The sequence below is a fragment of the Antennarius striatus genome, chromosome 7, assembly GCF_040054535.1.
Source record: "Antennarius striatus isolate MH-2024 chromosome 7, ASM4005453v1, whole genome shotgun sequence".
NCBI lineage: Eukaryota > Metazoa > Chordata > Actinopteri > Lophiiformes > Antennariidae > Antennarius > Antennarius striatus.
Genome location: NC_090782.1, coordinates 24,185,266 through 24,210,542, shown reverse-complemented (window position 1 = coordinate 24,210,542; position 25,277 = coordinate 24,185,266). Strand labels below are relative to the sequence as shown.

The 25,277-nt window shown below is 48.0% G+C and overlaps 3 protein-coding genes and 1 long non-coding RNA gene across 10 annotated transcripts; 2 read left to right on the top strand and 2 right to left on the bottom strand.

Moving 5' to 3' along the window:
* The first annotated feature begins 490 nt into the window (after window positions 1-490).
* On the top strand, window positions 491-9,550 carry misp (mitotic spindle positioning). 3 transcript variants are annotated; one of them, XM_068320520.1, is made up of 6 exons: window positions 491-667; window positions 2,321-2,482; window positions 5,326-7,372; window positions 8,169-8,422; window positions 8,516-8,554; window positions 9,033-9,550. In XM_068320520.1, exons 1-6 carry the CDS (start codon window positions 635-637, stop codon window positions 9,120-9,122), a joined length of 2,625 nt encoding a protein of 874 aa, XP_068176621.1. In that variant the 5' UTR covers window positions 491-634; the 3' UTR covers window positions 9,123-9,550. The 3 variants fall into 3 exon arrangements, with proteins under 3 accessions (XP_068176621.1, XP_068176623.1, XP_068176624.1); XM_068320522.1 differs by lacking the exon at window positions 491-667 and adding an exon at window positions 1,905-1,929; XM_068320523.1 differs by lacking the exons at window positions 491-667; window positions 2,321-2,482 and adding an exon at window positions 3,211-3,300.
* A 1,114-nt stretch (window positions 9,551-10,664) lies between these two features.
* Window positions 10,665-18,789, bottom strand: plppr3b (phospholipid phosphatase related 3b). Its single transcript, XM_068320534.1, has 8 exons — window positions 18,676-18,789; window positions 17,689-17,791; window positions 17,233-17,418; window positions 15,267-15,393; window positions 14,963-15,158; window positions 14,799-14,856; window positions 14,541-14,714; window positions 10,665-14,439 (listed from the first exon to the last, which is right to left on the bottom strand). Exons 2-8 carry the CDS (start codon window positions 17,779-17,781, stop codon window positions 13,051-13,053), a joined length of 2,223 nt encoding a protein of 740 aa, XP_068176635.1. The 5' UTR covers window positions 17,782-17,791; window positions 18,676-18,789; the 3' UTR covers window positions 10,665-13,050.
* On the top strand, window positions 17,307-20,204 carry LOC137599526 (uncharacterized). 2 transcript variants are annotated; one of them, XR_011036822.1, is made up of 3 exons: window positions 17,307-17,430; window positions 19,156-19,308; window positions 20,065-20,204. It is a non-coding gene; the product is annotated as an uncharacterized lncRNA (long non-coding RNA). The 2 variants fall into 2 exon arrangements; XR_011036823.1 differs by having other exon boundaries at window positions 17,310-17,440.
* On the bottom strand, window positions 19,494-24,763 carry med16 (mediator complex subunit 16). Of its 4 annotated transcripts, XM_068320518.1 has the most exons (15): window positions 24,556-24,763; window positions 24,338-24,445; window positions 24,090-24,259; window positions 23,227-23,508; window positions 22,987-23,136; window positions 22,805-22,910; window positions 22,568-22,723; window positions 22,239-22,453; window positions 21,938-22,144; window positions 20,925-21,135; window positions 20,722-20,855; window positions 20,449-20,641; window positions 20,125-20,341; window positions 19,939-20,022; window positions 19,496-19,777 (listed from the first exon to the last, which is right to left on the bottom strand). In XM_068320518.1, the coding sequence occupies exons 1-15, from the start codon at window positions 24,761-24,763 to the stop codon at window positions 19,651-19,653; spliced, it is 2,568 nt and encodes an 855-aa protein (XP_068176619.1). In that variant the 3' UTR covers window positions 19,496-19,650. The 4 variants fall into 4 exon arrangements, with proteins under 4 accessions (XP_068176618.1, XP_068176617.1, XP_068176620.1 ...); XM_068320517.1 differs by having other exon boundaries at window positions 19,494-19,777; window positions 20,722-21,135; XM_068320516.1 differs by having other exon boundaries at window positions 19,495-19,777; window positions 24,090-24,445.
* Window positions 24,764-25,277: the final 514 nt, after the last annotated feature.

Genomic DNA, 25,277 nt, shown 5'->3' with positions numbered 1-25,277 from the left:
AGGTTCTGTTGAGATCCATCCTGTAGGTTTTTCTTAATGTTACTGACTAGCCAACCAAATAGACTAGTACTCAGTGGTGGACATACCTAGAGTCCAATCAAGACCAACCTAAAACAAAACCCATCCAAACTCAGAAGATCCAAACATTTCATGTTTGCAGAATGGAAACAATGAGCAGTGAAGACATTAAAAAAAAACCCCCAAAACTTTATTGTTCACATGCAGATTTAAGTGTAAACTGTTTGAAGCGCTGTTGCCGAGCAGCAATGGAGGACTTATCCTCAAATAACCCAGTAACGCTTCTCACCACCACTGTAGAGAGACGCTTCAATAGCAGTAAAAACAGACTAGAATAAAACGACTTCTCACGACTCGTACCTGAGATCAATCATTTTTTACAGAGAAAACTTCACTGTGTGTGGCGACGCCACTAGCCGAGATCCTATTGGTCGTCGACACACGCCACTTTTAACGTTTAATCTGAGAGACTTAAGGTCAAAAGGAAAACCTTTCCATCCCAAAGCAGAGGTCCAGGGTCCTGGTTGAGCTCAAAGATGGCGAAGAACCAAAGGTGAACTCAAGCTTTTGCCTGAGCTAAACAGCGCCCCCTTCAGTTCCTCCAGAGAAAGCTGCGATGGTGGAGTACAGAAAAAACGCCAGCATGGAGGTGAGTAAATAATAACTCATTTCTGGCTGAAGTGCTGCGTGATAGTTGAGTAATCCAAAGCCTGGTCGTGCTATCGTTGGACGCGGTTGGATTTTACCATTGATCCAGATGTTCGATAAGAGATGAGATCAAATTTCCGGAGGCCAAAAAGACAGCAGGATGTTCAGGTCTTCCTCCAGCATTTACTTTCATCACGAAACAGCTTCTCAAACTGTTCGAGTTAATCCGGGATTTAATCCAGTTTTACCATCAAATAAGAGGATGTCATCTGCGTAGAATGTAAACCCATAGAACACGTGCGTCTGTTACAGTTTAATGTTCTGGACCAGATCAGACTCAACCTGATTGGGCTTTTTGGTTTGTGCTGAAGCAAAATTACAGGTGGGGGATGGGGGGGGGTTATATCATGATAGGTGCTTTAATTCTAAGCTAACGCCGGGTGCTAAATCACGGACAGTCGCTGAATCTGCCTCCGTGGTTCACAAAGATCTCAGCGGGACTCGTGAGCTTCACGCTGGTTTTCAGTCGTTGCTGCAAACAGACTAAATGACTCCATCAGTCACTTTCTGTTTGTGCGGAACCGTCCTCTTGGCGAGGAAGACGAGTTTGGCTCCGGGGTCCGGAGGAGGGACACCAGCCAAGAAAAATGAAGCCGGAGAGGAAAAGTTCTGCTTTTGTTTTGTTTTGAACTCAAGCCGACTTTCATGACTTTCATGTGCAGATTTCGAACACGTGGTGTCAAACTGGAGTTCATCCTCATCATAAACTCTCCTCCACATATCCAACAGCTTCCTCCTGTCGCCATGGAAACTTACTAATCAGGGCCCACTGTGGCCTCCTGCAGGAGACGGCCACACATCACCTCCTCCTGATGACATGAAGGACAACTGTGTTTTAAACTTGTTTCTGTGCACCCACATCAACCCCCCCCATCCTGACGTGATGTCATAACGCTGTGATGTAATTTCCAAAATAAAGGAAACGTGATTTGATTAAAATAACTGTGTGTGTGTGTGTGTGTGTGTGTGTGTGTGTGTGTGTGTGTGTGTGTGTGTGTGTGTGTGTGTGTGTGTTTTTGGGGTGGGTTTGGCCGGTCATTGTCTGTGTGTTTCTGTTGGTCAGCAGCATTCCTGACAAATTGTCCTGCTCAGCAACACACACACACACACACACACACACAAACACACACACACACACACACACACACACACACACACACACACAGTCTGGGTCAGTCCTCCATCAGCTGCTGAACCTTCAGGGTGAGTCTATTCCCTCTACATCGGTGTGTTCTTACCTGTGTGATGTCATCATGACATCATCATGACATCACCTACCTGTCGGTCTGATCAGCTGCTTAACAATTATATCGATCCCTTTGTTGGAATGTGAAGAAATGTACAAAGATTCCTAGCTCCGCCCACCTCTGACATTCAGACAATTTGATTGGACGTGGCTGACCCTCCTCTTTTTGTCTCATGATGTCATCAGTTTGTTTACATCACTCATGTTTGTGTGTAAAAACTTTATAAACACACACCTTTTCCTTTATTTTTTCAATTATGACCTCTGACCTTCAACAATATCTCCTGAGTTTATTTAATTTGCTCTACTGTCCCGTTCAAACAGCCTTATCCTCCATCTATCTTTAAGATCGATCCTGATTGGTTCCCGCTGACCGACTTCATCATCGCTGTCATCATCATCAGACGGACCAGAACCAGAACGAACCAGTCAGACCGGGTGGAGACCAGGATGTTCAGGTACACTCCTCCATGGCAGGTCCTCTGTCACAGTCTGGAGAACGACACCAAGGTGAGACCCGAAGGGGTGGAGCCGGAATAAACCTGACCAATCAGGAAACACTTACGATAAAGACCGATAAAGACAGAATTAAACATGAAAATTAGTTTACTTTCAGTCCGACGTCATAAGAAAGAATGAAGTAGAACCAATGCAGTCAGAGACTGCAACAACCTGCGACACCCCAATTCAAAATTTTACCCTGACCTACTTTCATAGATCAAAGCAGGAGCTTTGATCTACGGTCTTACTCACACTGGCCTTCTCCTTTGTCTTTCTATCTTATCCGGTTCCTGAGTGGACGAAAGAAAAAATTCGACCTTGACCTAGTTTTCTCAAGGTCAAGGTCATCATCTTATGTTTACCCCCTTTGCTGCCCGAGTCATGTGCTGACCTCCACAGAAGTTCTATCCAGGGGTGAGATGTGATACTGCCCCCTACAGAATAGGAGGAAGAATCACATCTCACACCCCCCACCCCTCCCAAGGTGCTGTGGCCCAAAACACGCTGACCCCCACACCCCCCACCTCCCCATGTAGACGAAGAGCATCTGGTTTAGTTTTATTTTAATCATGTTAGTATTTCAGAGCAGTTAGCCAAAAACATCTTAAAGAAAGTTTTGATAAAGTTCAAAGAGCTGCTCCATGCTTCAAGTTCAAAGGTGATATATAGATATATACAAGTACCGTGTGTGTTGTGTGTGTGTGTGTGTGTGTGTGTTAGTGTGTTTGTGTGGTGGGCGGAGCGTCTGATTGGTGATAGAAGCTGAACTTTGTCACGTCAGTTATTCAGTCTGAGGTTCAGCCGCTGCAAACAGAAACTGATCACAGGTAAGAGAAACCGCTTTAATTAATTATATTCAAATTAAAATAAATAAATAAATAATAATAATGATTTAATTCTCATTTTTAAGAAAAAAAAAAAGGATCAGATCTGAAGCAGCAAACATGCTCTTATTTAAAATATTGGATGTTTATTGTAGGTTCATCTAATGATGATAACTTCATAGATTTCATTTTAATTCAGTTGTTTTGAACCGTTTTGTGTCCAAACATGAATGAAAGTGAACGTCACAGTCTGGCTTCTGCTGTTAGCGCCACCTACAGGTGGAGCTCATCGCCTCAGGTGGCGTCAGAGGAACTGCAGCCGTTATTTCCCAATATAGAAAATCCATGCTGCGTTCATGACACATCTGAAATTTGGGGAATTGAAGCTCTGACGGAGAGACGCGAGCTGTTCAAGTCGCTCTTGTAAACATGTGATCAAAAATTGGGATTCTGAAGTTTTACCATCGTTTTAAACGTGTTCACGTCCAACGCGTCAGTCATGAAGGATGACAGCGAACGCGTGACGTGTTTCGCTGACTCACGTGTTGACATATTTCCTGATTTCAGTAAACGCGTCACTTTTGGCTTCATATTCCCGTCCTGACGTGTCAACATGTCCAAACCCCGCGGTGACCTCTGACCTTCTGTCTGTCAGTTACGGAGCTGAAGCGCCGTCGCTTCTGATAAACAAAACGGAGCGAGCGTTATCAGCTGACAGCAGCAGGCGGGGCTTATCACCGACACACAGATGCTAGCATGCTAAAGTGATGCTAACTGCGTTTCCAGACGCTCCAGCATGTCTTTTGTTTTTATCTGAATGGATTGAAGGGGTTTAACATGGCCTGTTTGTGTTTCAAGAGTTGGCCACGCCCTAAATGAACCATAGATCCTTTAAAAAAATCATTTTAAATTCATATTTTGAACCTTTTAATATAAATATTGACCTTGTCCCATTCAGTTCATACTGACAAAACAAGGATAAAAATCATGTTGCGTTTGCATTACCATTGTAGCTGTTCCAGGCTACTAGCACGCTAATGGTGAATGAGAAAAGCAAAACGACTTCTGAGTCTCATCAACTTCTTTTTTTCACCTTCTTTAAAAAAAAAAACAACTCTTCTACTGTAGAAAATGATCCTTCCTGTCTAAATTCCTTTTTTGTTAGCATTCTCTTCCCACAACGTTTCATCTGTGTCTATGGGGTGAAGCTAAGCTAAGTTAGCTCTGTGGTATTCTCTGCTCTTTATGACTGTTGACATGTGAGAGACATAAAAACTAAAGATAGGTTTTCCCGACAGAATGATTAAATGAATGACGCCTGATGCTAAGGGTGGATTCCTGGAATCAAATTACCTTCTGATAACAATGGCTGTAAAATGCATTATTGCTGATCAATCGGCTATAATAAACTTTAGTGACATTCCTCAGATTTATTCCCTCTAAAACAGAAAATACAGCTGACAAATCAATTTTCTCAGGAACCTTTACTCAACTTGGATTATATATGCCTAAATTTAGTTTTATTTCCTTTGAATTATATTTTATCAGACTATTAATAGATAGATAGATAGACTCATAGAAAAAAGATGAGCGTCACATGACTCTGTCAATAGTGATATCATAAATGATTAGTAGACACAGTGCTGATTGATATTTTAGGTCTAAATTTCTCACAGTTAGACTTACTGTAATTAAAATCCATCACATGTTCACACTAGCACCTTCACTATTTGACCAGAAAGACTCTGAATCCCACAATCCTTTGCAAGTCTTTCCAGAGAATTAAATGGTTTGTGTTTGTGTGATTTTGTCATCTGGTACTGACTTCTCCCAGAATAACCTGATGTAAGGGTCTCCATAGTAACAGTCTGCTCCAGAATTACCATAGTAACTGTTTCTTTTTTTCTGTTGTTGCCAGGATAATCATTCACTCCTTTGTTCCCAGTGTCCCTCCTTGTGGTTTCCACGGTAACACTCATGTCGTCTGTGGCTTCCATGGTAACGGTCCCGTCTTTCTTTTCGTTTCAGAGACTGTCAACAGGTGTCTGTCAGGATTCTGAAACTCCTCAGAGTTTCCGAGCGTACACCTCCATTCAAGCTCCTCCTTCATCGATAACCCCGCCCCCTACGGGTTCCACAGCACCTCTTGCTGCCATGGACAGGAACCCGAGGAAATGGGTGCTAAAACCCCTTTCCCCCCTGTTGCAACCGTCGGATCTGCGCACCATCACCGGCCCCATCCTGGGTGACACCCCCAACCAAGACCATCCAGTCCATAATTCAGACAGTATCTATGTTGCTCGTGATCAATCCTCTGTGGTTGTCACCTCACCACAGGGTGACTGGTCTGGGGGAATGGTGGTTGCGACCCAGCAGTTTGCGTCGTCACAGGACGGGGGGAGCATCAGCGACGAATGGCTTCCCAGCAGCCCCAGTACTCCCAGCAGCAGCTCTGGTTCTCAATGTGGTTTCTACTCCTTTGTGGAGGACCCAACAAGCCCGGAGGCAGAGCTTAACGAAGCCTGGATGGTCTCACCCCAGCGGCAGGCTTACCTGGCGACCCTGAAGGAGGAGAACGGATTCAAACTACAAACATATGCCAGCAACAGAAAGCCACAAAGTCTCTTCTCAGACAACAATGGAGACGCACAGTACAAAGTGGGTCTGAACAACGGTATAAAAGTGGTCCAGGTGGAACAAGAGAGGCAACTCCGAGAGGACATCATTCGAGACCAAGCACCAAAGAAGAAGCTAGCATTCAAAGATCAGGTGACTGCAATGGAGAAGCTGGATCTGACCAGATCTCCAAGCAATCTTGTGGAGGGTTTCAGTCTGAGCTACAGTCCTGGTAGCTCCACACCGGGACCTCCGTGGTCTACTGAACCTGGAACTGTTGACAAGGAGCAGATAAACTTCAACGCTGCGCGAGAACAGTTTCTGAAGATGGAACAGGATCAGCTGAAAACGTTCAGCAGGTCTCTGAGGTCTTCAAGAACATATTTGAACACATCTGCACCGACAGTTCCTGATGGATCCTCATCAAACCAGGTGGACACGCATCACAGCCCGGAGGTGAGCAGACCGGCCGAAGTTGAGATGTATCCAGATACAAATCCAATTGGGTACGAGACGCTGGAAGATATGAGTCAGCAAAGTAATGTGTTCGACGATCTGGACTCCGGTTTGGAGGATTTGTCTGTTGACGTAGATGGTGGCAACGTCAATGATGAAGTTGTGTTCAATGACGTCAGTCAAGGCAACAGGAATACCAAGTCAGTCAGCAAGTATGAGACCCCAATTGAAAGGGAAATCCGGTTGATTCAGGAACGGGAGGAAAACCTGCGACTGTCTCGAGGGCTAAAACACAACAACAGCAGGGCAGAGATGGTCGAGATCACAACTAAACGTTTACAGTCACTGCTAACGCCATTCAAAGCCAAAGAGAAGAACCGAATGAGCTTCATTCAGCGTGACTTCCAAAAGGAGAATCAGAGCAAAGAAGTTCCTCAGGAGCAGGGAGGAATCATGTGGAGAACCGGTCTAGATTCTCCACTGAAGGACATAAAGAAAGAGTTAGACGAACAAGATGTGGACAAGAGACTAGAAGAAAGATGTCAGTTTGAGTCTGGAGATGATGAGGTCTTCCTGCCACCTTGCTGTCCTCATCGACATTCTGAAGAAACTGAATTGTACATCAGCCGATTGAATTCAGCTCCATCTTCCTTTCCTGTGAGAGACTTTGAGGTCCAGGACACAACAGACTTTAAGGACCAAAACATGTCATCCACTGACTCCTCATCTCCACCCTCTCCACCATGTACGCCACTACATGAAGTGCCCCCAAAACCTCAGACCTGGAGGGAAAGCCTCCAGTCCACTGGCCTGCAGTCAACAGGACGAGGTGCTCCAGATTTCATCGAGAAGGAAATTAAGGAGTACCAGAGACGGGAGCAGGAGCTCCGAGACCTAAGGGCATCAAGGGTGGAACCAGATCAACAGGTCTTCTCTCCTGCTCCTCTGGTAGAACAGGCTAATAAAATGGCCATCAGCCAGTTCTACCCACCTGGAAACACAGGTATGTCCTCATCATGATAAGTTTATGGGATAGTTCTGTTTTGGCTGGTAGAGCCGCCGCCCACTGGGAAGTTCATACAAGAGCTCAACACTGTGTCTGTGTAGGTCCTCAGTTCTCCAGGTCATGGTTGTCCAAAGCTGTTTGAATCAATCCGTTGGACTTTAAACAGTTTCTTGAAGATGTTCCACCTCTCATGCAAGAGACTTCTTCAGTTCTTCAAGTCACTAGAACTGAAGAAGCCCCAAGAGGTCCAAGAAACTTTCTTAAATTCTATTGGATTGATTTAACAGTTTTGAGCTCAACACTGTCTGCTTTAGAGGTTTATTAGTTTAGTTGGTTGGTTGTTTGATTGGTTGGTTGGTTAGTTTGGTTAGGGGTTGGTGGACGGGTGCATTCTGCTGAGTCACATTCCAGTTTGAATGCGTCAGCAGAACACTGCCCGGGGAAACCAGACTGTAAATCAAACCTTTATTCCGTGAGAGGACTAAAACTGTTGATGTTCTTGATGATTGGTTGCATCCATCTTCCAGTCAGATGTTGGTTGCCATCATCAGCCGTCGTCGCCCGGCGCTGTGGATGCTGCTGTTGGCTGAATGAGTAACTTTAACGAGGGAACGAAGTCCAGCAGCTTCAGGCGCCTCTTTGTGTCAATCAGTAATAGAAACACGAATCCGCCAAGGAACGCAACCAATCAGAAACCATCCCTGCTCTACTGATGACATCACCGCCTCGACCCTCTGACATCACACTGGGATGTATGATGTCATTTATGTATTTCCTTCCTGTTGTGTTTCAGGGAAGATCAGCGTGTCAGCTCCACCTCCTCGCCCCTTCGGTCGCCCGCCTTCCGTCTCCTTCATCACCGCTCAGCCCTGGGGCTCCTCCCCTCTGCCACCCTCTTCTTCCTCCCTTCCTGTATCCTCTCCATCTGCCTCCACTTCCTCCCCCATGGGGGTCTGGCCGCTCCCTCTTTCTGTCAGAGGTCTGACCGAGACGCTGCTGCAGGACTTCGAGGAGAGACGGGCCCAGCTGAAGCTGGAGGAGAGCGCAGTGAGTCGTCCAAAACTTCCTGCCTCTGGTTTCCTGCTCTGTCCTTTCAAAATAAACCATTTAACAGCTTCTCTGTGTTTCTTGTCTTTGCAGTACGCTGGGATCCTGCCGGTGGATGACGTAAACAATGAGGTACTCCATTTACTTTAGTCAGACGTTCATCAGACTAACTAGAAGATACACAGACGGTAGTCACATGGACTGATGGGAGCGACAGTTGAGAACTTGTTGCTCTTCATCTGTGAACTCGTTTCTTGTAAAGCCACCGTTCTAAATCCGTTGAACAGGATTAAACTGATCGGTCTTGACTTGCGTGGGAACAAAACGATGATGGATGCGAGGGGAGGCGGTTGAGGGCTTAAAGATGTCTAGCAAAGGATTCTGTGTATATTACTGCATGTACAGCAGGTTGTTTTCAGGTTCTCATCTCCTGGAATGTTAGCCTGGATTTCATGTTACCTGAAAGCTCTCGGTCTGTGAGGCAGGACTAGGCAAAAAAAGACTTGAGGAAGAAGAGACTAGTTTAAAACCCCTCAAGAAGACTTGTGGTGTAGGTCTCTGCGTCGTCTTCTTGGCTCGGCCTCTTCATCGCTGTCTCTTTTGTTTCCAGGTCGTCGAGTCGACTCGTGTGATTCGACATAAGAACCAACGAGCTCTGCGCTGGGAGGCTGGAGTGTTTGCCAACCGGGGGGATCAATGAGACTGGATCCAGGACTAGGACCTGTGTGTGTTTGGGGGGGGGGGTGTTGGGGTCTAACCGGCCCTTCCTGTTAGCTCAATAGGAAAGTTTTTATTTGCTGACTGGACTTTTCTGATTTCCTCCCTCGGCTGAGATTGAAATGGTTTTATACTGAACACTCCCAGAAAAAAGCTGCTTCTGATTGGTTGTTGAAGGCGACGGCCACTCCCTTTATCCAATCAGCAGCAACCTGCTGAGTGAAGACAATGTGTCTGAAGTTGTGCATTAATAATTCAGAATTAAAGTGAGCAGCGGTTTGTTTTAACAGAACGAAGGAGGTTTTTGTTTTCGTAGAAAAAGTTGACTCAGCAGAACTGAGCGTTTCGATGGGTTTGATGGTTCTGGACTAACTGCTAACGAAACAAGAATAAAGCTCTTTTGCAGATTGTCAGCGCTCAGACTTGTTCTAATTAAAACAAAGAAATCAATAAATGTAATCAACACAGTTTTTAGCTGCATTTCAATCTGGTGGATCCAAGTTTAAATCCTAGATCAGAACCGAATCGGTGGAGATGTCTGTTCTGGGTCGCAACCCAACACCCCCAACAAAGTTTATGGAAGTGATCATCATGTTTATGTAATTTTACTGCCCGCCCACACAAAAGATAAAAAGTACAAAGAAGAAGAGTGGGAGGAGTTTAAAACACCTGAAGAAGGGGAGGAGTTTACAACACCTGAAGAAGGGGAGGAGTTTACAACACCTGAAGAAGCCATGAGAGGTAACTAGATAATCTCCAGTAATAATATTTTCTGTTGCTCGGGGTGGAGGAGGAGAGTGGGGGTTGTGGGAGGAGGGGGGGGTGGAGATCCTGATGAGCTAACTCAGCGTTAGCATCATTAGCATCACTAGCACCAGCAGCTGACTGTTAACGTGAAGATCTCTAATCAGCTGAGACCAATGAGAGCAGTGTAAAGTCCTGGTGACAGGAAGTGAAGTCATCGTTCCATCCACCCATGGATGGATGGATGGATGGTAGGATAGTCGCCATGACTACGGATATTAAGTGGTCGTCATGTGCAGTTACGTGTGCGGCCTGTGGTTGGCGCCGTGCTTCTGCCAGTCTGTGGGAATATGCTGCCGTACCACTGCTTATAATATCCGACTCCTTCAAAATAAGACGTGTAGTCATGAAAGCAGTTATTGTAATGATAACTTGAACTCCATCACACACACACTCACACACACACTCACATATACACATCCATATATCCGTAGCTGCTGTTGCCATGGCAACACGCCTGCTGCTGGATGGAGAGGTGTACGTGTGCTGGTGTCAGGCTTCCATTGTGTCTGAACCAGTTGTGGAGCAGAGACGCTTCATGTCCGTCCAGGAGGAACCGGGGGGGAACCGGGGGGAACCGGGGGGAACCCAACCCTCCTCCGTTAAGGAGGCGCAGCCAGGAAAAACATGTGAAATGAAAGGAGGCGTCAGATGTAATAAAATAAATGTTTCCGAAAGGAATTCAATGTGAAAGCTTTAAAATATATGAGCCTCCTGTGTGTGTGTGTGTGTGTGTGTGTGTGTGTGTGTGTGTGTGTGTGTGTGTGTGTGTGTGTGTGTGTGTGTGCGTGTGCGTGTCTCTCTCTGCAGGCCTTATCTCATCAGCCATCAACACTGTTGCCATGGAAACTGCATAATGAGCCTGAAGGTGCAGGACACGAGGCGTCAGCAGCGTGTGTGTGTGTGTATGTGTGTGTGTGTGTGTGTGTGTGTCCTCTGATCAGACAAACCTTAGGATTTCCTCACGTTTGTTTTCAGAACCAGTCAGAGAAAACTGGGCCTCAGGTGAGTGACGGGTTGGGGTCTCACCTGAGATGAACACTAAATCTCTGTGCGGGTCACGTGACTTCACAGGAGGTGTAGGTGTCCCAGAATGCATTGGGGCGACGGTGGAACTATGAACTCGACGATGCGGTCAGGTCCCCGGTGGACCCTCTGTGATGTTTACCCATGATGCACTGCAGCTTCACAGGTTCTCTATTCTTCTACACACCCAGAAGGTCCCGCACAGTCCAGGTTCACACGGTGAAACAGTCCAGGTTCACACGGTGAAAAAAACAACAACAAAATTACCAGAAAGGGAACTAAAATAACTTCTGCCAACAGAGTGATCAAGAATAACTTTTAATTTTGAACTTTGATCACAGAGCATGCAGTGTCACTCCTTCAGCTTCCAACTGTCTTAATGTCTCTTATTTTTACACATTTTTATAGCAGCAGTTGTGTTTTTTGTGTGTGTGTAGTTTTTACTGTTTTTTTATTTTTTCCCAGTCACAGAATGCACAGATTAGATTCTTCATATTTTTACATTCAGATGGAAATGTCGAGCGAGATCTTTGCAGGTCTCGGATCACCTGGATGACGTCTGTCTGATTTGAAATCAAACACATGCAACGACACACGGACACGTTAACAGCAGGACACGCCCACGATCGGCTCATCAATAACTCCTATTTACAGACGCGCTCCATGATTCGCTTCCAGATCCACGACAAGCTTTTCTATGATCCAGTTTCTGTGCAGTTTTTGTCAGTTTGAACATGAAAGAAAATATTTTTCGAGGAGAAAAATGAATCTTTCATTGATTCCCTTCAGCAGGAAAATTAACTCGTATTTATGTTAATCAAATATTCATGGAAACATATTCATCTTGAAAACTTACTTGGTAGTAATTGTCTCATAGATTAAATTCTTTCTGAGAAACGTTTTTTGAAAATTTGTCTTAATTTCCTCTAAATCTTTAATGATTCCAAAGGAAAATAAAATTAAAGACGATTAACGTCAGCAGGTAATTTTTTTTTTTTCTGGGCTCCACAACAAAACCGTGAGCGAATCCTTCAACCAAATATTTAAATCATATCAATCCACCCTTAATAAATACACACATTCAGATTCACACGCATACAAGGACACAGGCTCAACCAATCAGAAAGCAGCACACAAACAAACATGCTGAGAATCACTATAGCAACCAAACCATCACAACAAACGGCCACGACACACTCACCCTGGTAATATACAATCAGTGGGATGAAATTCGTTTTACTGCATCCCTCCAGCCGTCACCTCGCAACGAAGAAAAGGTCATAGACTCCGCCCCTCAAAGGAGGCGGGGTCTGCTCCCGAACTTGCGATTGGTGGCTGATGCGAGGAGGAAACAGCAGGAGGATTCTCACGTTTGTTGCATTTTTTTGTGCTTCCAGAAGTAATTTTTCAAACTCGTCTCTGAGCTGTTTTCTCTCTTCGTCTAAACTTCACATTATTGACAGAGTGAGTCGCCATGGAAACCATCCGGCATCTGGTTCTGCCGCTCAACGCTGTGGACGATGATGAAAGATGAAGGTAACCCATCAGTAAGATCACCAGTCAAACCAGTATCTCCAATCCGGAGAAACTAGTCAAACCAGTATCTCCAGCCAGAAGAAACCTGCCAAACCAGTATCTCCAGTCCGGAGAAACTAGTCAAACCAATATCTTGAGTCTGAAGAAACAAGTCAAACCAGTATCTCCAACCTTAAGAAACCAGTTAAACGAGTATCTCCAGTCCAAAGAAACCGGTCAAGCCTGTATCCCCAGCCTGAAGAAACCAGTCACACCAGTATCTCCAGCCAGAAGAAACCAGTCACACCAGTATCTACAGCCTATAGAAACAATGCTAATAGAAACTAAAACCCAATCCAGAGCCGGAATGGAACAAACGGTCCCGTCTGTTGATGGGATGTTAGAGAAATCTATTACAGTCGGACAAAACTGTCCAGAGTGTTGAGCAGCTGAGGACCTGACACCCCTGGTGGTCCAACAGAGTCATAGCAAGGCGGTCTTCACTGCTGTCCTGGGACTGTGCTGTTAGTCACCAAAGTAAGGCTTTTATTCTGAAAGGTACCGGACTACTCCTTGAACCTTCGACCGTGCAAACTCTTATAGAAGTTCTCCTGTTCAGTCTGGTGACGACTCTCTCGATCCAACAGAACCAGCGCTGTCTTGCGCCTCATGGCCATTTCCCTACGTTGAGCTTCCACTGACATCTCCACCTGTGGGTTGGGTGGAGGCGGCGCTGGATCGGGTTCCACGGCGGCGGCACGCGGCGAGGCGGATCGGTGCGGACGGAAGCTGCTGCCTCGTGCGGCGGAGTCTCCTCGGTTCAGGCTGTTGAGGTCGTAGGTGTCTCGCGGGTCCCGTTCGTTGGACGCCCCTACCCACTCCCACGGGTTACCGTTTCCTGCAAGGGGCGGGGCTTGAGGAGGGGCTTGCACAACGGGATGGTGCGGCGAGTGGGCGTCCACCGTTATTATACCTGATCCCTCACGTTGCTCGTAGTTTGGGCGGTAATGGGGGGAGTCGGTGGTGGAGGAGGTGCCGGAGCAGGTGGAGGTGGTCTCGGAGGACTTCTCTCCTGAGGATGACGATGGGAGGAGGCCCTGCTGCTTCGACATGGCGATGACTTGCATGAGTCGCGGTTGATTGGCGGCGGCCCGGGCCGACCCCTCGCCACTTGTTTTCTCTCGGATGGCGAGCCACTTGGCGCGGGTCAGGGCGCTTTTTGGGGAGACTGGCGGGGGTCCAGCCTCGGGGATCTGAGGAGGTCTTGGTGTCGCCACAGCTTTTGCCCCACCTGGAGGTGGAGTGGGATTGCGGCTAGAAGGCGCCCTCCCGGACTGCGCCGTGGGCTGGTAGACGGGGGCTTGAGGCCCCCCGTCGTCCGTCCCCACTGAGCCCACCTCGGAGCCGTCCTCGCTGGCCTCGCGCTCCGTCTCGTCCCGGACGCTCAGGCCTCTCATCTCCATCGACTTCTGCTTCCACTCTGACATCAGCTGCTGCGAACGCATCGGGTCCATGGGTACCTGCACCGCCTTCAGGCGCCGCTGCACTGGTTGCACCGGTTGAACCGGCTGAACCAGATCCTCTGACGGGTTGGCTGCCAGAACGCCGTTAACATTCATGCTAGCCCTGGGTAGCGTGTTGCTGAAGGTCAGCATGGTCTCCTTCCCCATGGGGCTACGAGGAGCCAGCAGCTCCACGTCCACGCTGGCCCTCTTCAGGCTCCCCATAGAGTCCTTCTCCCTCTGCAGGGGCCCCAGACCTTCCAGCCGGTCCAGGGGGGCTGGAGCCGCGGCGATCTCATCGTTGCTCTCTGAGGCCGAGGCGGGGCCCTTGTTGTAGACGGACTCGTGTCCACGCTCAGTCAGCGCTCGCAAAGGGTCCTCCTTTGGGGGCGGGGGAGGCGGGGGCGGAGTGATATCATCAGAGGACTTAAAGTTGGCAACGGCGTGGAAGGCCTAAAGAAGAAAATCAGGGTTTGCTAATGCTAACTTTTTTTTGTTGCGTGCTAACACCCTGCTAACACTCTAAAGGTTCACCATTAGATGTCGGATCTCACCAGGTACGCTGCGATGAACGCTCCGATGAGGAAGCCCACGTAGACGTCGATGGGATGGCTGCGATGCTGCGTGATCTGAGTCAGGCCCGTCAACGCCGCGGCGATGGCGAACGCAAAAACCAACACGGGTTTGAGCAGCTTGGTGCTGTCAGAGATGGTGGAGTTGAAGTACATCTGAAAGTAGGAGGAGTGTCGTTTAGATCAATGCCTCAACGGAAGACGATCAATTATCTGATTGGAATAAGTAGATTCTCTCACAGAGACATAAACGGCTGCAAAGGCAGACAGAGTTGCATGCTGGGAAGGGAAACTTTTCCTGTGGGACAGACGGAAGAGCAGAACATTTGAGATGACAGCGACTGAAATCCTTCAAACACGTCAGCCCCGCCCCCGCCCTGAAGGCGGAGCAGAGGGTGTCCCACCTGGCGGCCATGATGGCGTGCTGGTCGTGTCCCGAGCAGATGTCCTTGGTGATGTAAGCGTTCCTGTCGCAGGAGACGCCGGCCAGCGTGTAGTTGGGTTTACAGACGGTGAGGAAGAACGGGGCGTGGTACCCCGTCGACAGCTGGATGATGTCCGTGACCAGCGCCGTCGCACACAGGCCGAACACGTGCACACCTGGAGAGAGACGGCAAACCTCAGGCTCTACTGGTGGGGGGACAGGTGTGGTTGTGGGTGTGGTTACAGGTGTGGTTATGGGTGTGGCTACTACAGGTGTAGTCCTACCTACAAAGCGCACCGTCCTCCTCAGGAAGGAGTTGAAGTTGCAGCCTCCCGCGTTGATGCTTCCTTCAGGTCTGCGGAGCTTCAGTCTGGACTGCAGGCAGTAGACGAGTCCTTCAACCAGCATGATCTGATACACACAGCGCACCTGTTTACTGTCATCACGGGTGTGTACCAGTGTATGCTCGTGTAAACTAGTGTATGCTTCTGCATACTAGTACTATATGATAGTGTGTACCAGTGTATGCTCGTGTAAACTAGTGTATGCTTCTGCATACTAGTACTATATGATAGTGTGTACCAGTGTATGCTCGTGTAAACTAGTGTATGCTTCTGCATACTAGTACTATATGATAGTGTGTACCAGTGTATGCTCGTGTAAACTAGTGTATGCTTCTGCATACTAGTACTATATGATAGTGTGTACCAGTGTATGCTCGTGTAAACTAGTGTATGCTTCTGCATACTAGTACTATATGATAGTGTGTACCAGTGTATGCTCGTGTAAACTAGTGTATGCTTCTGCATACTAGTACTATATGATAGTGTGTACCAGTGTATGCTCGTGTAAACTAGTGTATGCTTCTGCATACTAGTACTATATGATAGTGTGTACCAGTGTATGCTCGTGTAAACTAGTGTATGCTTCTACATACTAGTACTATATGATAGTGTGTACCAGTGTATGCTCGTGTAAACTAGTGTACGCTTCTGCATACTAGTACTATATGATAGTGTGTACCAGTGTATGCTCGTGTAAACTAGTGTACGCTTCTGCATACTAGTACTATATGATAGTGTGTACCAGTGTATGCTCGTGTAAACTAGTGTATGCTTCTGCATACTAGTACTATATGATAGTGTGTACCAGTGTATGCAAGTGTAAACTAGTGTATGCTTCTGCATACTAGTACTATATGATAGTGTGTACCAGTGTATGCTCGTGTAAACTAGTGTATGCTTCTGCATACTAGTACTATATGATAGTGTGTACCAGTGTATGCTCGTGTAAACTAGTGTATGCTTCTGCATACTAGTACTATATGATAGTGTGTACCAGTGTATGCTCGTGTAAACTAGTGTATGCTTCTGCATACTAGTACTATATGATAGTGTGTACCAGTGTATGCTCGTGTAAACTTGTGTATGCTTCTGCATACTAGTACTATATGATAGTGTGTACCAGTGTATGCTCGTGTAAACTAGTGTATGCTTCTGCATACAAGTACTATATGATAGTGTGTACCAGTGTATGCTCGTGTAAACTAGTGTATGCTTCTGCATACTAGTACTATATGATAGTGTGTACCAGTGTATGCTCGTGTAAACTAGTGTATGCTTCTGCATACTAGTACTATATGATAGTGTGTACCAGTGTATGCTCGTGTAAACTAGTGTATGCTTCTGCATACTAGTACTATACGATAGTGTGTACTAGTGTATGCTAGTATATGCTTGTGTATAAAAGTGTATACTACTGTATACTAGTGTGTGGTTGTGTATGCTAGTGTATACTACTGTGTACTAGTGTATACTAGTATGTACTGGTGCATAGTTTTGCATACTAGTGTGCTTGTGTATACTAGTTAATGTTTGTGTATATTAGTGTATGCTAGTGTGTACTACTGTGGTAGTGTATAGTAGTGTATGCTAGTGTATGCTCATGTATACTAGTGTATACTAGCGTGCTTGTGTATACTAGTGCATACTAGTGTGCTTGTGTATACTAGTGTATGATTGTGTATACTAGTGTATACCTACATATACTGTGTACGTTCCTTTGTGAATGTGCATTTGTATGTTATCATTTTCTCCACGTGTTTTTCTGTGTATTTTTGTGTCTTCACGTGTTTTTCTGTGTATTTTCGTGTCTCCACGTGTTTTTCTGTGTATTTTTGTGTCTCCACGTGTTTTTCTGTGTATTTTCGTGTCTCCACGTGTTTTTCTGTTCACGCCTGCGTGTTCCTACCGAGGCGGCGGGTCCGGCGAAGGCGAGACTCAGCAGCATCAGCAGCGGGATGAGTTCGTCCCCTCCGTCCACGTAGGGCATGCTGAGCTCGCGGTCGTGGCAGCGGAACCCCACCTGAGCCGGTTGGACCACGTCGGTCAGCTCCAGGAAGTACAGAGACACCATAGAAGAAGCCACGATGGGCAGCTGCACACGCAGGTGAGAACAGGTGAGAACAGGTGAGAACAGCTTGAGTTGGAAACAGTTTCCATCTCCGCCAGTAACAGGAAGTACATTTACAGGAAGTTCTAACCGTCCAATCAGAGAACGTCTGCAGCTGCAGATGGTTCTCATTCAGGCGACCCAGTTCTGATGTTTGAGGGACGTGTGAGGACACAAATCTGACCTGTTTATCTTCATATGTGGTCCTACGTCTGATCACGTGTGTTTGGTTACCGTGGCAACGCCTCATCTCACCTCCACAAAGTAGAAACATGGCAGCAGAGTGAGGCTATCCTTAGGCGGCTTCTTCTTCATCTTCTCCGAGGAATTCATCATCATCATCATCATCCTGATGGAGCTGCGACACACACACACACACACACACACACACACACACACACACACACACACACACACACACACACACACACACACACACACACACACACACACACATCTGTGAACCGCTTCATGAACATCCTGACGAACCCTTCCTCTGTTCGACTCCAGGCTCCAGGTCTGCTCGTTGACATACCTGGGGTTTCCCCGGGGCCCCTGCCGTTTCCTAGGGGCCCCTGGAGTTAGTAACTCTCTGAGCAGATAACCTGACTTCTTATTGGCTGCTTTGGACCTTCACACCTTAATTGGCAGCCAATTGGCTTGTTTTCACGTGATTGGACGATCCTTGAGGTCGGATTTAAGGGCCCCACCCAGGGGCCCCTCAGAACTTAGGGGCCCTGGTGATCCAGCTTAGACCCCGTGGAATCAGCTCCTCTTCATCACCACTGACTCCCACCCCCACGGAGCCCCCCCCCCCCCCCCCCCCCCCCCCCCACCAGGATCCGGACCCACGGTCGACCCCCCCAGGATTCGGACCGGATGTCCACGTCGTGTCCAAACAACACGTCACGTGAGTCACATCTCCACACCTGAACATCAAACACACCTCGTGTGGCCGTTTAACCTCCGACCAATCAGAACGCAGGATTCTAACGCGCCGTTTCGACCGAACCGGACCGACGGACGGACGGACCGACGGTACCGCAGTCAGTACCGGATCGGTGTGTTCCGGTTCTACCGGGTCCAACCCGGCATCAGTCCGGGTTTTATTGTCTGATGCAGGTAGAAATGCGTCAGCGGACGAACACACACACGCACACACACACACACACACACACACACACACACACACACACACACACACACACACACACACACACACACACACACACACACACATACCTCAGACCGATCCGCTCGGATTCCCGTCACGTTTCCTGGTCCAGATGCAGCAGCAGAACCGGATCCGCTGTCGGAGGCCGTGCTCCGGTTCACCTGCTGCCGGTTCGGGGGTCCCTTAGTCCCGGTTCCGGTTCCGTTCTCTCTCAGACGCGCCGCAGATCCGCGACCGCTCCGTTATGTGGCGGAGATCTGCTGCTGCTGAACGGCGTGTGTGTGTGTGTGTGTGTGTGTGTGTGTGTGTGTGTGTGTGTGTGTGTGTGTGTGTGTGTGTGTGTGGAGAGAGAGAGAGACGAAGCCTGTTGCTGTGACTCTTTTCTGTCTAGAATAAAAATTGGATTTTATCACAATATTTTATTATTATTTATTGTTTCGGATCATGACAGAATAACAGTCATGGTTTACAGTAGATGTGTTGTTTCCATGGTTACCAGGCGCCATCAGATCATAACTGATTATTTTCTGTTTTTTTTCTTCTTTCAGACGGCTTTTATATGGAAATAAATATTTTATGCTGAAGACCCCCCAGGGCCTCATTGGCTGCAGTACCAGCGGAAACCGTCGGGGGCAGCATGGCCAGAAGGCGGACAAATGTACAGCGTATGGATGGGAAGAGGAAGAAAATGATAAGTAAAAGTAAGTATATGTCATGATGCATTCAATGACCTAAAAGACCAGCAGTTTTATTGTTTATCCATTTAAGGCTTGTGAACGAATCAGTGTTAATAGGGAGAACATGAAGTCTGCTCTGATTGGATGAGGGTGGACACACCCTCTTTGTGTGTCTTTTGTTCTACAGTTAAAAAAAAAGTCTAAGCTGTGAACACAACAAGAAGAAACCGCTTTTATTTTGAAAATTTTATTACGAACAAATTACAAAATGAACTTTATTTACACATGGAAAAACTGACAAATGCACTGCTGACATCTTGCAATGCGTACAGGCGTTCGTGATGCGTTCAGGCGTCCGTGATGCGTTCAGGGGACCGTTGGAGGGATCCTCCTCCACAGCCCCCCACACAGACAGTTCTTGATCCAGCGCTGCTCCCACTGCTTCATGGCGTTGGTCTTGTTGGGGGAGCGGAGCATCGTGACGCAGCCGCACCTAAACACAACACAGCGTCTTTAAACGCTCGCGTCCTCGTCGGAACGACGCGAAGACGTTCCTACGATCGGGACGTCTGAACATTCGTTTCCTCTTTAACTTGTTTTCTGCTGGTGTTTTTATTCTGTGAGGGGGTGTGACATCACTTCCTGTGGACTCACCTGGTACAGGCCTTGCTCTCCTCGGTGGGATAAACTCCCATGTGAACACAACGCAGGTTATCCATCTTCTGAGACCCAGGACTCCTACAAACACACACACACACACAGTATTTTTTATGCTAACAGGCTAACAACTACCGGGGTATCTCAGCAGCGTTTTGGGTCCAGGTGGGTCCTGGTTCTCACCTGGAGAACACCTCCAGGGGGGTGTTGGAGCCCAGCCCAGGCAGACACAAGGCTTTCCCGAACTGGAGCCGGAGGGGGTGTTTCCCCTGCAGCTTGACGATGACGCCGTCGTTGACGGGGAGCCAGTCCATGGTGGGGACCAGCAGCTGGCTGGGCAGCAGGCAGCACTCGTCGATCAGGCTGTCGTCGGGCTCCTGGGGGGGCCCGTCGTCCCGAGCTGAGACACGAGTGAGTCAGAGGGTCACGACGCGACACGGGCAGGTCGGTTCAGGTGTGTTAACCCGGGGTGTGTGTGTGTGTGTGTGTGTGTAGGGGGGGTCTTACAGCAGAGCCACAGCTTGGTGAGCAGCCTGAACAGCAGCTGCATGCTGTCCTGGTTGTCCGACATGGCGGTGAAGGTGGGGAGGCAGCCGGGCTTCAGGAGCCCCCAGATCCGGATCATCACCAACATCTCCCTCAGCATCCCGAGCGACGCCCCGTCCCTCATGAAGCCGAACCCGGGACGGACCATGGAGCCCTGCGGTGGGGGGGGGGCAGGAGGATGTGGCGACTCTTCAACTCAAAAGAGAACCGACGACGTTGCGGTTTTTTCCTCACCTGGTTGGGCAGGTTGGCCAGCAGGTAGAGGACGAAGTCGCCCACCCACTGGATGAGCTGCTGCAGGGACTGGAGGGGGGGCCCGTCCAGAACGAACTCCTCCGTCTTCAGGTTGATCATCACCTTATCGATATCTGAGGAAACACGATCGATCAGCGATCGCCGGCGTCCTCCCGCACGCCCCTCCCTCCTCGGCGGCTCACCTGTGTCGGTGTTCTTGGCGCAGATCTCCGTCAGCCGGTCCCCCGGGCTCTTGTCGGGGGTGTTGAGGACGTGGGGGCGCAGCAGAGACTTCAGGGTGGAGCTGATGGCGATCAGGAGCAGCTTGGCGTGGAAGTCGCACGCCCTGGCCGCCGTCGCCGTGGAGAGTTTGCAGAGAGACGCCTTCACGGCCACGATACGAGTCGCCAGGACCTGAGAGAGAGACGGCAGGCTGCTTAGCAACCGACAGTGAAGCATCATGGGAGGTAGGGCTGCCACGGGCCACTATTGTGATAGTCGACTAATCAGATCAAATGTTTTCTGAATGTAAAACATCCATGTTGAGGCTCCAGCGGGAAGCTGATAAAACGTCAGCGTGATGCTAACTGAAATAAACTAGCATAAAGAGCTAACAGCTAAAATACAGAAAAGACACAAAAATAAATATTTCAGGTTTGTTTTTTAGGTTTTTTGTCATCAAACGTAACAACAAATGAGGTCGGCGCCTGGAACTAAAGAATTATTATTATTAACGTTACAGAAAACACGAGATCTGTGCGCTAATGGACGGATAACGAATCAAATCATAATCGCTAACGCTAACATTTACAGTTACATGAGTAAGTAGTAAGTTAGCTCTCTGTTTATGCTAATATTAGCGGCTAACTAGCCAGTTAGCTTGCGACGATGACGATCCTTCTTCATGGTGCTCCCGTGGAACGAAAGCTCTCGCCTGACGGATACAGTCTCACTTGACACACTTTTCACTGTTGTTTTTATGAAATGTTTCCATGACAACCAGAGCCCGTCTACTAGAAGGTCAGGTGACATCAAAACTGAAAACCCTGGAAACCACGACTGCACGTCAAGGACAGAAAGGCAGAAGGGAAAAACTATTAATTTAGTAATTTGTGGTTTAAATCGTCGATATAATCGCGACTATTCCACTAATCGTGGCGGCGCTAACGTGAGGCGTAGCGCTAACCGCCCCCTCCCCCCAACGCCCCCTGCTCACCTGCTGCAGAGCCTGATTCTGCCTCATGTACTCCTCGTGCAGCTTCTCCACCAGGTTGTGCACCATGGTGGGCTGTACGTGCAGCAGGACGTCCCACCAGTCGTAGCCCGTCACCATGCAGTACTCCAGCAGGAACAGCAGGTGGCGCAGCGTGGTGTTCATCTCCAGCACCTGACCCATGGAGGGAGACACCCGCAGCATGTGGAGCTGAAAAGAAGACAACAATAATAATAATAATAACACCCCCCAACATGAATGAGTGTCATCTTCATGGTTGGGGCGACGACACGTCCCCCCCCACCTTGCCGTGGTTGTCGACTCCCGCCAGCGCCAGTGAGGTCCAGGAGAACTGCAGGGCCTTGAAGTGGAGGGTGGGGCCGCCGGTTCTCTGGCGTTTGATGGCGGACTCCTCCCCCGGTCTCTGACCGGAGGAGGAGCCGTAAAAAATGCCCATGGTGTGGAGGGAGAGGCGGTGGAGGATCTGGATGCTCCCGTCGTGGAACGCCAGAGCCAGACCTGAAGGACACGGAGTTCTGATGACACTCGCGGACATTCAGGGGTTAATCTGCACCTGATGGGCGTCTTTAAACAAAGTTAGAACCCAAGGGGGACGGAAGACGCTCTCCTCACCGAGTCCGGGACAGAACTTGGTGTCTGACGCCACCTTCAGGTCGGTGTTGGAGATGGAGATGGGCAGTTTGGGCAGAGCGATGGCCGACACACGCTCCAGATCGCCGGTGGTGGTCAGGATCCTCCACTTCAGGATGGTCGGCTGCTTCTCCCCGACTGTGTGCGGAAAAGGTCGGAGGTCAAACACGGTGAGAATCGGTTGAGAAACCGGCTCGAGCGGCGCGGTGCGGTTCTTACCGACTGGCGATCGGTGCTGGAAGATGTTGTTGACAGGAAGTCCCTCCTTCCTCAGGGACCAACACTCCACGATACTGCCGCTCTGGTTGGAAGCGCAGAGAAGAACCTGCAACCCGTGTGTGTGTTAGCGTTCCTCTGGGGTGTGTGTTTGCTGGTCTGGGGTCCTCTGATCCGACGCTTACCTGTTCAGAGTTCTCTCTGGTGAGGAACTTCAGGTGTGTGACCGCCGGGTATTTCTCCCTCCTCAGCGGGTCGGTGGTGCAGCGCAGGAAGAGAGACGGCAGCAGTTCCGTGTCGATGCGACATTTCTCGCTCACCACGCTAACCACCACCTGGACAGAGAAGACGTTCACGTCATCCTGATGGTGAACCAGTAACAAGGAAATATCTCCATGACAATCAGACTTTCTTCTGCTTTTGACCTTGTAGAACTGGACGGGGGACGAGCTGCTGCCGTCGGTCGCCGCCACCACGATGTTCCCACCGCCGGTGAAGGCGATGTCAGCTAACGCCACGCGGCCCCTCAGCCGGCAGAGGCTCTCGCTGGCCGTCAGCAGAGCGCCGCCCGGCTTCAGCAGCGACACGGTGACCAAACCGCTCACCGTCACGGCCAGCCAGCCCTCCATCGGCTTCCCGCCGAACAGCGTCAGAGACGGGGAGAACTTCACCCGCGAGAACTTCTCACCGAAGTTTGTGGAACCCGACTGAGAAGGAATGAGGTTAGTTACTAGCAGCGGATACACACAAGTAACTCTGGGATTAACAAAATAAGTACAAGTAAGTAAGTAGGTTAAATTAAGTAAGAAAAGTAACAGCAAGTAAATAACAGTAGATAAAAGTAATCAAATTAATTAAATTGAAATTAAGTAATTGAGTAATTAAGTAAACGTAAGTAAGAAGGTACTTAAGTAAAAGTAGGTAAGTAAAAGTAAGTCAAAGTATGCAAGAGAAACTAAGTAAAAGTAAGTAAATAAAAATACAAGTAACTAAGTAAATAAAAGTAAATAAATAAAAGAGTAACTCAGTAAGAAAATGTAAGAGTAACTTAGTAAAGTAAATAAGTATAACTAAGTTAGTGAGAGTAAGTAGGTATTTTAGTAAAAGTCAATGTAAGAGAAACTAAGCAAGTAAAAGTAAGTAAATAAAAGTATGAGTAACTAAGTCAAAAAAAGTAAGTAAGAGTAACTAAGTAAGATAAGTAAAAAGTAAAAGTAAGTAACTAGTCCATCAACCGATCATTTCCAGTAACTTGATGTTATCTGTGGATCTTTTTTCGGAGTGTTACCATCTCGACGTGCAGCGCCAGTTTGACGCCGTTGTGCAGCCAGCTCAGCGCTACGATGGGATCTCCGTCGACTGAACTGGACAGGACGCTTTCCCAGCTGTTCACCAGGTGATCCGACATCGACCAACATCTGATCTGACCGTCACCATCGGCGGAGAGCAGCCTGGAGCCTCCATGCACAAATACATCCGTAAATACATGATACAGCTGGAAACATGATGTGGAGGCACAACAGAGACACGACTCACCTGATTGGTCCCATTCCAGGCAGGAAATGACCTCAGTGTGTCCAGAGTTGATGGAGTAAACGTCCCAGGGGTGCTCAGTGTCGATGATGTGGATCAGGTGACTCACATCTGAAACACACACAGGGTTGAAATCCTGGTTTTAAGTCTGGAATGACGTTCCTCTAAAGAAAGCCAGAACCTCAGATGTTCCGTCCCCGCTGGTGGGGTTTGTTGTTCACCTTTGTCGTCGTCCTCATTCTTCAGGTCTGTGGTGAAGGCCACCAGGTTCCTGCAGGACCAGGAGCACACCAGTGGGATGGAGGGGCAGTGGGTGCTCTTGGGGCGTTTCTCCCACTCACACACGTACGCCAACTCCATGATGGAACCACCGAAGAAGAAACTTCGAGGACAGGCCAAACCCTCACCTGCAAACACAAATGAACACATTTTCTGACAACCCAAACAGACAGATACCTTAATAATCCCGGAGGAAATTGCACAATAGTGCAATAGTGCATCAGTTACAGTTAGGGTTACACAGCCATAAAGGTTAATCCACAATATTTTTTTTAACAATTTCAGTACAAGATGCTAATTTACGTGTTCTTGAATGTAACCCTTCTCTGGAATTAATTGTTTTGAATGAGATACATCCTCAAACTGCATTCTAGCGAGAACTTCCTTCAAAAAAACTCCCACTTTATGGAGATTTCTCCCCGTTTGTAGAAAAGGTGGCTCCCAAAATACAAAATACTAGAAAACAGAAATGTTAGCTTGTTAGCGCTAATGTGCTCGAGATGTGATTATTAATACGGACCGGTCAGTGAACCGCTACGGTTAGCTTACCTTTGTTTTGATTATCAGCTGCAGTGACACGATAAAATTGTTCATAAATAAAATTAACTTTAATTTATAAAATTAAAAAACGCAACGAACTTTAAAAAATTCAATTACAACTCCA

What these genes read in the sequence shown, in the direction of transcription:
- misp (XM_068320520.1), top strand. Translation starts at nt 635, where the DNA reads ATGGTGGAGTACAGAAAAAACGCCAGCATGGAG. An exon ending in GAAAAAACGCCAGCATGGAG is followed by an intron (nt 668 to 2,320) that starts GTGAGTAAATAA and finishes TCTATCTTTAAG; the next exon opens with ATCGATCCTGATTGGTTCCC. An exon ending in TGGATGACGTAAACAATGAG is followed by an intron (nt 8,555 to 9,032) that starts GTACTCCATTTA and finishes TTTTGTTTCCAG; the next exon opens with GTCGTCGAGTCGACTCGTGT.
- plppr3b (XM_068320534.1), bottom strand. Translation starts at nt 17,781, where the DNA reads ATGATGATGATGATGATGAATTCCTCGGAGAAGATGAAGAAGAAGCCG. An exon ending in TCGCCGGACCCGCCGCCTCG is followed by an intron (nt 15,394 to 17,232) that starts GTAGGAACACGC and finishes TGTGTGTATCAG; the next exon opens with ATCATGCTGGTTGAAGGACT. An exon ending in CGTTCATCGCAGCGTACCTG is followed by an intron (nt 14,440 to 14,540) that starts GTGAGATCCGAC and finishes TTTCTTCTTTAG; the next exon opens with GCCTTCCACGCCGTTGCCAA.
- med16 (XM_068320516.1), bottom strand. Translation starts at nt 24,763, where the DNA reads ATGTGTTCATTTGTGTTTGCAGGTGAGGGTTTGGCCTGTCCTCGAAGT. An exon ending in CCAGAGAGAACTCTGAACAG is followed by an intron (nt 22,911 to 22,986) that starts GTAAGCGTCGGA and finishes CACGGGTTGCAG; the next exon opens with GTTCTTCTCTGCGCTTCCAA. An exon ending in CACCAAGCTGTGGCTCTGCT is followed by an intron (nt 20,342 to 20,448) that starts GTAAGACCCCCC and finishes CTCGTGTCTCAG; the next exon opens with CTCGGGACGACGGGCCCCCC.